Raw genomic sequence first — 13,130 nt, 5'->3', positions numbered from 1 at the left:
TTGTTGTATTATTCTTAGCTATTTGAGCTTCACTGCGTGCAACAGACGGTTGGAGATAAATGCATGCTAAAGAGTTGCCGGGAATCCTGCCGTGCGCAGAATCAAATGGATTTACCCTCACCCTCATTTTACTTTATGATCCCAGCACAGAAAAACAATTACCTTCTACACACAAACGCAGCAAGAAGCTGCGCTGCTGCCTGCCTCACAACAAGCTCTCCTGGTAGGAACGTCTGCTGGCACCAGGCCACAGGGTAATTAGAGTGCAGCAGGAGTGATTGCTTCTGGCAGCCTGTCGCAGGGATAGCGGAGATACATCCTTCATGCTGCTAATCCAGCATTTCAGAGAAACAGGGGCGGGGCTCTGGCATCCCTGCCAAAAGGCTGCACCTGCAGAAAGCTTTGCATTCCTCTTAGGAAGACCCTTTGGGGATTGCAGTTCACCATCCTGCCAATTATACCTTTTCTCCTCACTGAATTTGCTGTCCTAATGACCACTTAGAGCCACTTTAAAGTAAACTGAAAGCACATTCGCACGGAGGAGAAGAAGAAGAAGAAGAAGAAGAAGAAGAAGAAGAAGAAGAAGAAGAAGAAGAAGCTGCTATTGGACCTGTTGATAAAGATGGATTGAAGTTTGAATACAATAGTTTTATTATGTCATAAGCTTTTGTAGACTTAAGTGTAGATGTGCACTCTAGCTTATGCCGCAAAAAAAACCAGATACTCTTGGCACCCTGTGACAAAACACTCTGTGGATTTGCTACCACAGGATAAAATAGCTAAAAGCCTGGAGTTTAAATGAAGCATTAACCATCACTAGCCTTTAGGATGGGGATAGATTACAGATAACTACCGGTAAGTGACAAAAAGTAAATACAGTGGTACCTCGGGTTACATACGCTTCAGGTTACATACGCTTCAGGTTACAGACTCCGCTAACCCAGAAATAGTGCTTCAGGTTAAGAACTTTGCTTCAGGATGAGAACAGAAATCGTGCTGTGGTGGCGCAGCGGCAGCAGGAGACCCCATTAGCTAAAGTGGTGCTTCAGGTTAAGAACAGTTTCAGGTTAAGTACGGATCTCTGGAACGAATTAAGTACTTAACCCAAGGTATCACTGTAGAACATGTGGGGAGGTAGTTCCATTAGCACAAAGTTTTCTGGCTGCACAATGGAACTGCAGCTTCCTTTCCACTCTCTGCAGCCCCCAGTCTGCTCGGGGTGTGGGTGGGTGTCCCCCAACCATCTGGAGCAGAGTTGGGGAGGGCCAGGGGGCATGGGGAAGAGAGGAAGAAGTTTGGTTGCAAAAATATAAATCCTAGCATTAACAGAGCTACTTGGTTGGATGCCTCCCCCAGTCCCTGGTAGCATTTGCATATGAAGGCTATGGTAGTTCATGGTTAAACCAAAACCTGGACATAAACCAGGGGGAACCAGTGTGCTGCCGTCCAGATACTGCTGGACTCCAACTCCCATCAGCACCAGCTATCATTGCAAAGGTCAAGAATGATGGGAGTTACAATCTAGAAACATCTGGGGGCTCCACATTGTCTATCCCTGTCATCAACGTTTGATGGAAAGAGAGTTCTACTGTTCGTTTTTATAATAATAATAAATGTGATTACTCTTGTGAGTTAGGCAATGTTTAGATAACTCTTTCACACTGGGCTCTGCAATATAGTATTCTGTGCACCAATTTAATCTTAAGTATTTATGTGCCACAGAGCTCTTCTTAGTATACTAGAGCAAATTATCATGACTGGCTCCTTGGAATCTGTGATTAAGTATTGCAACTTCTTGGTAGACCCCTTGTGAAATCTGAACTCTGCCCTGGAGAATAACTTTTACAGATGCTTAGCAGCACTAGGCTGTGCTGAGATTTTGCAGAGCACATACCATACCGCTGTACTGGGAACCATCTTCTCAGTGCGGAGGATGAATAAAAGGGCACTTTTCTGGATAAGTGCCAGCCTCTGTTCTATGCAGCTACAATGCAATTGCACTGGCTCTTTCCTAGGCTGGTATGGTGTGTATGTATTCATGTTTCTTGTGGTGCTCCCAAACCCCACCACCATCTTTCAGACTCCTAGTTAGACATCGTATCCCAGTTATGCTATTGCCAGGCCAAAGGGACTCTTAATGAAGCACTTGAGCAGAATGTGACCCCTTTCCCCCCACTCTGAATCCCTTCTCATCTAGGAAGCACTGAGGCAGGAATTCAAGAGGGTGGGGGCAAAGCTCTGGCCAAACAATGTAACATCTGTAACAGAGAGTCTATCTTTGGAAAAGTCATTGGCATTGTCCCATCCATGTGACCAGCCTCAGCTTGGCCCAAATGCATTTGCAAGGGTACTGAAGCAATTTGCCAGTGGCACAGTGGACCAAGATATTTGGCTCAGCTGAAAGAAAACAAAGCAGTAACTTACGCTTAAAGGCAATGCATTTCCGAAAGGATACAAACTCTAAACACAAGCCCTGAGTTTTCATTGGTAGCAAGATCTAATATCTCCATTTGCTTGATTTTCACTTGCAAAATCTTGAGGTTTTGCCACAAATTTCCTATGAGTTTTATGTACCTGAATATTAGAAGTGGTATCCACTGCTAAAATTCTCCTTTGTACATACAAGCTTTCATTTTAGGAATAAAAGATGGAAGGGTATCTCCTCTCTCATAGTTTTAAAGACAGACTTGAACTGGGGGAACCCCTTCATGCAGTGAGTTCTGCTATTGCCTGGTTTCTCTGCTGACATGTTAGTCACTGTCTTTGGGGGCAAAATAACTCATGGTAAAGATGATTGTGGCACAAATGATGGGATCAGTAATAGAGCACATACTTTGCATGCAAAAAGACCCAGGTTTAATCATCTCTAGCAATCTTAGGTCACGGGGTTGGGAAAGTTTCTATGTGAGACATTGGAGAGCCACTGCCAAGAGGAGTGATTAGATTTGTGCTAGATGGAACTATATGGATGAGGAACTCTGCAAAACTCTAGTTCCAGACAAGATTGGCATACATGCAGCGCACCACCTGCAGCCTGACATTTTCCAGCAACCAGAGAAGGCAACACATGGCCAGACAGCAGTTTCTGGCTGCAGCTATAGTAGCACTGGAGAAACATGCTAATTCTGCTTTGGAAAAACAGCACAGCTTCAGGTGGGCTGTTCCTTCTCACACCCCCATGTCCTGCAACTTCATTCGGGGATGGGGCTGGAGACAGCAGAAGCACATTGCAAAGACAAGCTGCTTTCAGAGTTTCAGTCCTTCCAATGTGCTTGTACACCAGGGAAGGATGGTGTCATAAGCCATGTGGAGATTTTCCTGGAGGGGATGGTCAGATCAGGCAGAAGGGGGAGATGAGCTCAAAGACCTGAAGCCCAATGACCTTGGGGAGGGTCCTAGCAGGTCAGGATCTGAAACCTTGGAGTCAGCCAAGGAGGAAGCCACAGGTGCAGAGTTGGATCCCAGGGAAGGACCAGGTAGATTGTCAGAGCAGGTACCCACCCTTGTGTCATCAGATGCTTCCAACCAGCCCCCTTCCATGCAGGAACCATCCTCCTGTCCAGGAGTCTGCACTCGCAGAGAAGGTGCCAAATGATGGTACAAAGAGACTGCTCAATTGCTAGCCTCTTGAAGGAGTGCCCGTTTGCTCACCCAGTCCAAAGATGCCTCTTGCTAGCTGCACTAAAGTGGTACCTGTTCTACTCTTTAAAAAGGGCAGGGGGTGGCTCGTTTGTTGGATCAACGTGAAACCATAAAATTGTAGAGTTGGGAGGGATCCAGAGGATCATCTAGTCCAACCCTCCCAATCTTCTCTTGCTTAGCCATGCATACCACCTGCTATGCCACTGAACCCATGCCACAGCAGAAACCATAAGTTCTTCATCCAGCAACTGGCAGGACAGGCAGCCGGCCGGGTGGGGGGTGGTGATGAGGGAGTAAACTTTAGATCAACAGCTCAGCCATTTCAACTGTGTAGCTGGCTCCTTACCTACTACATCTGTTAATCCAGTTAATAAAAGATCAAATCCAGACTGCGACACAACATCCCCAGCTACTTTACAAAAGAAGGAAGCTGCTCTAGCAACCAACTGGCACACTTTTCTTGTGGCAGTCAGGAAGGGAATTAAAGTCTTTTTCTTATTTATCTACCCCCCACCCCCTTGAAAAGGAAGATCTTGCACATCACTGAGAACTGAACCATCATTGTCTGGAGAAACCTCCCATCCCTCTCTGTCTGTGTCTCTCGTGTTAGCATTCTGGCGATGAAGCTACCATCTGTCCTGCCTTGCTCTGACTTCCTCAACTTCATGCCAGCTTCTCCTGACCATTAGGCACACACATATTATTGCTGTGCCAGAAAATCTGCATGCAGCTCCATCGCCAAATATGGCAAGAAAAATTGTAAATAAGGAATATTCTGCCTTCATTCCAGTCCCACCCACCTACCGCTCTGTGCTGGCCATGTTTTTTCCCTTCTTTCTGACAAAAACTCCAGCTAGACAGAATTCCCAAATGGTTTGGTTGTGTGTTCCTCAACCCCACCCCCCTTAAATTAACAGGATGCATGCAAATACATTGCACACCTGGCCCTTCGTCACTCTGCTACAACAGCTGATAAAAGCAGACTGAACAAATATCTGCCTACATCCCAGCTTGTATCTCTGTATATCCTGGAGTACTTCAGACATTACTTAATAAATGGGCAACAGGAAGCAGTAGTAGATTTGCACTTCCTGCGCTTTGTGCTTGCTTGTAGTGTATGAAGAGAAAACTTGACCATTTCTCTCATCCTATCCCTCTCGCCTCCCATGTTATGGAAAAAGGAGATGTTGAGAACAGGGAGGGAAGTCCCAGATGGAAAGAAAGTAAGCAAAGCGAAATAAAGTAAAGTACTGAGACTTTCGGTAACCTGAGCATGAACTTGCATGGGCATCTGCTCATGGAATCGACCTGGGGAATTACAAGTATCACAACTGATGGTTTAAAATTTGTGTATTTCAATATTTATACCCTGCCACTTTGCACCAAAGCACATCTGGGCAGTCTAAAGCCAGATAACAAAAACATATTGCAGCAAGAACAACCAAATACTTTGCAGGATGGGGGCTTTGAGGGAGATTACCTGAAGTGAAATTTCCTGCAACCGGAAATTGCTTCTATCCCTAGGCAGAAATTAATTGTCATTGTTCTGTGCCACTGGCCTCTGCAGCCAAAAGTGGTGAGCAGATCGTTGTGCAGTTAGTTTCTGCAGGGTTGTGTACAGCCAAATGCACAGGTGAGTCACCTCGTGCCCATGGGACAAACACAGCCCTTTGGGCCTCTCTATTTAACCCTCAGAGCTCTGCCCATCTGCCCCCCCTTTTCCCAGGCTACACCCCTCACTGGCTTCGCACCCTCCTTGCGTGTTTTGGCCTGGCTGGAATGTGTCCTTGACACCTCTCACTGGTCTGGATGGAGGTTAGAGAGGGGTGTGTGAGTGTGAGTAGAAACTAGCCTAAAGTACAAAAATAAAATTCACATTCTTTCTTCTGCCCACTTTTTTCTCTGGCTTTGCCCACCCCTGGCATGTGGCCCTTGAAAGGCTGCCCATAAGCGAACGTGGCCCTCTGGCTGAACAGGATTCCTCACTCCTGTTCTGACAGATGCAATTCTATCCTGCCTACTCTAAAGTGTGTACAGAACTGCAACCTGAATCTATGCACTGTTAGCTTCCCTAACAATGATACTGCTATGGCAATGCTAGCCTAGATCTAAGGTAGATGGGTATAGCCTTACTGCAGAGAGGAAATCCTGTTCTCTCCTTTCAATTTTTTTTCAAAATGAAGAACTCCTTGAGGTATGAAGTAGAAGTTCTCCAGCTGTGAGAAAAAGGGGAGTGGGGGAGGAGAGAGGAGCAAGAACAATTCTGAATACCAAACCCAACTGGAAGATGAGCCAAGCCTTCCTGAACAGATTTTTGGCTCAATTTGCCTGAGTATTTTCCATGTGGCTGCCACGCAGGGACTTTGTCCAACAATGAAAGGCTCAGCATTAGAAAATACAATCCCAGTTCCCTCCTTTCTGCACATCTTCCACCTTCTGAAACTACAGGATGCGTGACAAGCAGGGGGAAGCCATAAATACCAAAGATGAAGCAAGGACTCCTTTGAGATTTTCACAACCCATCCATTATCATTAATGTTTCCTTGCACATGGGATGAAGTGCTTTGAATGCTAATGACTCCAGAAATGGAAACCTTTGCTAACCTTGCAAGGAAATGGAATGGGGGTTCTACATGGAAGATGGGCAGTGAAGCTTAGGAACATTCCAGGGTGATATTGTGGGGATTGTGCAGCACAGATGCATATAATAGGCCTTGCTGAAAATTTATATTGCACATCCATTAGTTGGAGACAGTGCATTAGTTGGAGACAATTCTGCAAATGGGCTGGCATTTTCCAAAGGCTGGGAACAGTTTCTATTAATACTTGGGTCCCTATATAGATAGATTATCCCCAAAACAACCTATCCTTGTTCTGCCCAATGCAATATTTGATTGCATGTGAACATTCTGTTTTCAGTTAAACTGCATCTAAAAAACTATTTAAGCACAAAAGCTGTAAGTAGTCAGAGCTCTGCTAAACACTTTTCACATTTCTACAAAATCAAACAGACAAAGGAGGTTGAGGAGGCTCTGTTTCCATCATGGATAATACAACTCGGTGCCTACACAGTATGGAGAGGACAGGACTGTCAGGAAGAGGTGGAAGTTTGAGAAGGAGAGATCTGATGCAGCAGTTGTTGCTTTACAGTTAAGAGGCAGAAGTCAGAACTGTCTGTGTCCATCTCAACAGCTATCCTAAGCTACCAGGCTATGAAGCATAATCCTCAGCATTTATCATCCTTATCACTTGAGACTTTATAAAGGGATGTGGTCCCTGTGGCCCTTCAGATATTGTTGGACTCCAACTCTTATCATCAGCCCCAGCCAGCCTAGCTAATAGTCAGGAATGATGGAAGGTGGAGTCCGGCAATATCTGAAAGGCCACAGGTTTCCTTACCCCTGGCCTAAATCTCCAGGCTCATAGTGTACCATGAAGTCTAGATAAAGCAGGTCAAAAAGGTTTCTACAATAAGGAACTTTTCAGCGATGTGCAACTAGTTGGTTCAAGTAAGAAAGACAGACTGCTAAAGTACAAAGGAAAACAAAACATACCAACATTCACCCCCTGATATGGAATTGGAGCTCTGTGAGGAAAGAATATCTGTCTATGAAGCCCCCCAGGAGAAAATATTTTCATCTCCTCAGCACCATCCTTAAACCTGAATGGGAGGGTGAGTAACATACACACTCCCAATAAAAAATAGTAACTCCAAGCATAAACAGATAATTTTAGGATTCAATAAATTACATCCGGGGCCAAACAGGCCACAGAGGCCAATATAAATCACTACATTTCCCAAAGTTGATCCAATTTTCTGCTTGGCTGGTAATTGTGGTGATTTTACAACATTCCTCAAAACTCTTCCCCCCACCCCACAATAAACTGGCACATGCAAAAGAAGCTACAGAGTCTCTAATTCTCTGGAACAGCATCCAACGGGGATCCTTATATACCGAAAATATTCAGGCCATAGAATCATCCACCTTATTCATCACTCAGTAAAATTAATAACAATAGGCTTTTGCTGGGTGAGATAAGCAGAAGCCAAGCATTGCTGGTTTCAAAGTCACATGCAGCATTGTTCCCATTCTGCTGCAGTTCATCTTCCACCAAAGACTACATTTTTCATCTTGCTGTCCACTGTGGCAAAATCACATTATTTACACAATTAATTACATAAGTTACATTGCCATTACTGTATGTTATTGCACTCCATTCATTTCAATGCAAGGGGGGGATCAATGCAAATGGAGGGGAAGTAATCAATAATATATCATTTGAGGAAAGAAAGCAACAGCAGCAGCAAATACCAGTTGCACTCTCTGGATTGTTTTCTGTTCCGAACATGGGACAGATAAATAAATCTCAGCCATTTCTGGTCCTCTCTCCTTCTTCGTCAGAATTCTCCAACAGCCCTGTCCACCCCTACCCCTGCGCACACAACAAGGTCTCATCTCTGCTGCTTAGTTATACACAGTGAACATTCAACCCTATTTTTTTTCTCAGAGATGGTAAGCAAAGAACAACAACTCTCCACAGTTCTGGTGGGTAGGGACCTCTTTCTGCCCATCCAAATGTAAATGCCAAAGGACTGTCTTCTGAGAAACTGGTCGCGATTGCAGCCCGTTCTAGGAGCAGCATAGGTGAGCTCAAGCTGAACTACCAGTACGCCCACCATGTGTTCAAGTTTGTGTGCCCAGCTTGCTCTCTCAGGCAGGAGTCCAGACATTTCTCCATAGCCAGCAAGGATGGGAGGGAAGCCATGCCATTCCAGCCAGCTCATCGATAGCTGCAGCACTCGCTCTCACTCTCAGGCAGCTGAAGCATCCTGTCTCTATGGAACCTATCACTAACCTATCACTCAGCCTGAGGACTTGGGTGAGAGACTCGGCAGAAATCTTGGCTTTGCTCTCTGGGCCTTATCATACACATCAGTCGGGCACTTCGCAAACATCCATGCCATCTGTTTCTTGGGCAGGGCCCGCTTGCTGCACGTGACCTTCAGGCCGTCCAGAAAATGCATCTGTTCCCACCTCTCCCCATTCCTCTTCGTACACTGGCTCTGAGGCAGGCTGCCCGTGACAGTCTGTGCTAGGCATGTGGGCAAGGATAGGAGTGACCATGACTTAGCAACTGGGATGGGGGGAACCCAAGGCAAAATAAAACACCGTTGCCAAGTTTGTCGAGTGACCTCAGTGGAAACTGGCCCTAGGAAAAGGAACTCACCCTTTTGGTGTCATCACGGGATTCATCTGGAAATGATCTCAAGCCAATTTAATTCAGTTGGACGCAGAGGTCAAGGCAAAGGGGCTGCCTGACTAAAAGATGCATTTGCAGTGGCTACTTGCATTAGCAATTGCTTCCTTATAAATCAAACCAATTTTTGCCCACTAAGGGGAAATTCCAGATGCAACACTAAAAGCACTTTCTGAGCCGCGTATTGTGAGTGCTGCTAATGTGTAACAGGAAGCAAAAGAGGGGAAATGTAGGCTTTGCTTTCATATTACAAGCCACTTTTAAACAAAACTGATTTATGCATCACCATGTGAAAATGTTGCATACATTGGTTCACACTGCTTTAACTAACACTTGGTTTTCAGTAGGGCTGCAGGAAAAAGCCTCCTCCCCCTTTTACCTGTTCTGCCACAGTCTTGCTGTACAGCTTTGGGTAGTTATGGTCAGAACAGTGGTTTATTCAACCCATTGTCCTGTTTCCAAAGTGTGTTTTAGAGTAATTCTCCCCCTCCCCTACCCCTCAAAAGCACATACAATACAGCCGTTCACCCAAAGCCATTCATTCCCAAGCATCTAACAGACTGAGATTTAGGGAGATCCTGAGCATGAAGTTGGCAGTCCACTGATCATCTTTGTTGAACAGCTATTGCCATTTCAGAAAGTATTTAATCCTTATGGAGCTCTACTTACACTGCCACTATTGGCATCATTCCATACCGGAGAGTTGCACGAAACAAAGTTTCTTAAAAAGACAGCCTAATGTATCAACTTCTGCGTCATATGCTCAGCAGTAGAATATCCCGCTGCCTAACCTGATTCAAAAAGTACCTGAATCTTTGATTTTCCAGAGCCCAACACATACATTTTTGCAGCTACCTAAACACAATGTTGTAGTATGTTGCCCATCTGTATACTTGTTAACTCTTCTCCATCCCTTTTGTGTCATTCTACAACCAGTCGACCAACCCCACACAGGCACTCCCCCTTCCAGACTAGTAAGTAGGAAGGCTACCATCCAATTCTGGCATCTAAGTGAAGAAACTGTGCTCCTTCAAAAGTGTGGTCACAATATGGGAGAGGGCTTGAAGTGGAAACTGCACAGACATTATAACATCGAGGTTTGGTTTTCAAGAACTCCCATTCAAAGACTGAAAGCAGAAATGGTTTGGGATAAGAATACTAGAAAGGGGGGGGGGTGGAATGCCAATTAGACCCTGTGTAAGGAGTGTGATCCCCTGCTTGACTCAGACCTTGTTTTAAACAAAGAGCATGAAAGCTAGCTCTTGTTGCACTAGCATCTCCCATTCCTTCCCTCTCAGTATTGCTTTGTTTCCCTTGTCTCTCCCTCAGTCCCTGTTCCAGTGCCAGATCTGGACTGTAAGCTCCTTGGAGCAGAGGCCTGCTTCTTGCTTCTGTTTTTTAAAGTAACATGTGGATTCAGTAGCAGCTAGTGCTTCCTAGCACTGCATATTGCTGCTGCTTACCAAGAGGGAGAAGGGCGAGGTGATAGGGAGCTTAGCATGGTGCAGGTGAAGCATCAAGTGGGCTCCACCATCGCTCCTGCTCTGTGCCACATTCCCCACTGCCTTGCCACTGCACCTCAGTGTAAGGGGCAGTGGCATTGGGAAGCCAGAAGAGCAACATAGCCCCACCTGAACTGATTGTGCTGCATAAATGCTAGTGAACTATGAAGTCTTCTTCTGATAAGTTTCCAGAGTTCCTCTTTTTTGCATGAAAGGTCTCGAGAAGCACTTCACAGATGCATACAATCATGTGCATTGTCCTAAAATGTTATTTGAAAATAGGGGAGGAATGCTGATGGGAGCTATAGATATCACTATCTGAAGGGCACCAAAGGAAGCACATCCATCAATTTAAGACTTGGATCACAACGCTGAAGTGTAAGATGATGCTAGGCTTTATCTCATGCCCTCCAGAAAGTTTATCCCTAGTAATAGGCCAAAAAAATGCTTGCTTTCACTGAGATGGCATTTACCAGGTGGCACCCAAGCACACCAGTACCCCTGAGCTAGGGTGTATACAATGGGAGTCTGAGGCACCTACCCTCCATGCTGTCTTCACGACGCATGTTGAAGTTTTCATAGGAGTCCCGGCGGATGAGCGGGTCAGAGGTGTTGTAGTCCACTGAGACGCTGGGGCCGTTCTCGAGATGCTCCATGCCTGGAGAGGAAGGACAGCACGGTTTCAGCAACAGAGCTGGCCGACCCCTTCCAGTGCATGCCCAGTCACAGAAGAAGCCAGCAATGTGGTAAGGAAAAGGTAAGAAGAAGGGAAGAGACAGAGGGAGCAAGACAAAGGGGAAACAGAACCTGTAGAAGACAGATGATGCAAGGAAAACCCAGAACTGAGTCACAGTTAGGAATCAAAGGGTAGAAAGAGGGGAGCAGCGCAAGGTTAGAGGCTGCAGGTGGGGTGGGCAGCTATGGAAGAGCCTGAGGACAAGCAAGGCTGTAGCTCAGTGGCAGAGCATCTGATCCACATGCAGAAAATGCCAAATTTAATCCCCAGCATCTCCAAGCAGGGCTGGGGGAAACCTCAGTCTGAAACCCTGGAGAGCTACCACAGGTGTGGACAATACTAAGCTAGACAAACTAATGGTCTGACTGAGTATATGGCAGTTCTTAAGACCAAGTGAACTGCCACTCAAGCAAGGACCTAAGATGGATCTGGAAGATTTTATTCCCAGAAGAGTCCACTACGGACATTTGGGAATGCCATGGATGAAGCCTCAATCAACCAGGCAAGCATGAATGGGGAAAGAAGGTGTCTGCTGGTAAGGAAAAGCAGGACCAGGTGGCTCAACTGGATCAGCAGCTGGCTCTTAGTTATGATGATGCTGGTGAACTGAAGTACCCTCTGCCCACCAGCAGCAGTGACAAAGGGGAAGGGGAAGTCCCAATGCAAGGTTACCTGCCCTATCAGCAAAGAATGGCCAAGCTGTGAAGAAATCATGCGGGGAGCTCCAGACACAGATCTGTAGGGCCTGGCAATGGGGAGGAAGCAGGGAATGGGAGCAGTAGGTGCCAGAGGTTGGTGATTAGAAAACACAGTACCTTGAATCTTCTCAGGTCCATAGGAGAACACAAACTCCACCTTCCCATACTCTGGAAACCGCTCGTCTGCAATGAACAAGAAGACCAAACGATATTCAGGTATATCTAGCTGTCTATACTGACTTAGGACATATAAACTGGGGCAATACCATGACTGCTAGGGAAGCTGAATTCAGTGGGGATCTGCTAGGGATATGCCAACAGGGATCATTGCTTCACTGTCTAGATATCCTGGGGTCTCACACCAACAAGTTGCCCATCCTCATGGCTATGACTACTATGAATAATCTGTGTTTTTCTCGGTTCATCTAGCTACGATACGATATCTTTATTGTCATTGTCCCATACAGAACAATCAAAGGATAGTTCACCATGAGACAACATCCGCACAGCTTTGGCTCTAATGAGAGTATGTTTATGACATTTCTTCCCATCCCCTGCACTTCTTGGTGAAGACCACTCTTATCACAGCCAACAACTGTCTCACACACCACCAGGCAGCTCACCCTCTTCAAACGTGCATTGGCACTATACGAATAAAGCACAATGAAGTCTCCTCTTTTTCTAGTGGAGCCAAGGTGATGGCTTTGGGATGGAAGTAAGACTGAAGAGGGATTGTTCTTGGAATGGCTGGCAGCCATGGAGGAGTCACTCACATGACCCTCTCAAGCACTGGTCCCTGCCTACCACACTGGCAGGACAATCAGAATGAGGACAGGAGGTCAATTCATCTGTCTGGTATTTCAATTGGCTTGTAAAGCCCGGGGTGGGGGGCAGAATCTTTTTTATGCACTTCCAAACTGATTCTTGCACTACTTTGGGTAATGTCATGATGGTCAATAGAAGCGTAGTGCAGCAAATCAAAATCAAGGAAGAGATAACAATGTAAGTGAATAGAATGCCAAGTTCCAGAGAAGGTTAATAGTTACAGTCACCAACAGATCCTTCAATCTACCTGTGGCCCAACAAACTAAATGATTTGATCCTAACATAAACCAAAAATAACAGCTTGGGTCCAGTTCACTTGAAAGATCGATTTGCCCCACATGTGCCTACATGAGTGCTTCAAACTGCAGAGTTTCCACTTTTACAAGTGCCATATAATGTTTGTTTCACATCTGTTGGGAGTTAGTCTTTCAGCATGGCAGCATCTGTCCTTTGGAACTCTCTGCTGTT

At 45.7% G+C, this 13,130-nt stretch overlaps 1 protein-coding gene across 23 annotated transcripts in view; it reads right to left on the bottom strand.

Annotated features, from left to right (window-relative positions):
• The window catches only part of TNS1 (tensin 1), a 325,241-nt gene that overhangs the window by 74,840 nt on the left and 237,271 nt on the right, over positions 1-13,130 (bottom strand). For all 23 annotated transcript variants that reach the window (XM_081005150.1, XM_081005167.1, XM_081005170.1 and 20 more), the window contains 2 exons: positions 11,955-12,020; positions 10,945-11,061 (listed from right to left, as the gene is read on the bottom strand). In XM_081005150.1, coding sequence (XP_080861276.1) covers positions 10,945-11,061; positions 11,955-12,020 — 183 coding nt within the window. The remainder of the gene's footprint in view (positions 1-10,944; positions 11,062-11,954; positions 12,021-13,130) is intronic.

This window comes from Podarcis pityusensis (assembly GCF_964106645.2).
Source record: "Podarcis pityusensis genome assembly, chromosome: 1".
Classification (NCBI taxonomy): Eukaryota; Metazoa; Chordata; class Lepidosauria; order Squamata; family Lacertidae; genus Podarcis; species Podarcis pityusensis.
The sequence above is the reverse complement of the archived record's forward strand: the minus strand, read 5'-3'. Positions and strand labels throughout refer to the sequence as shown.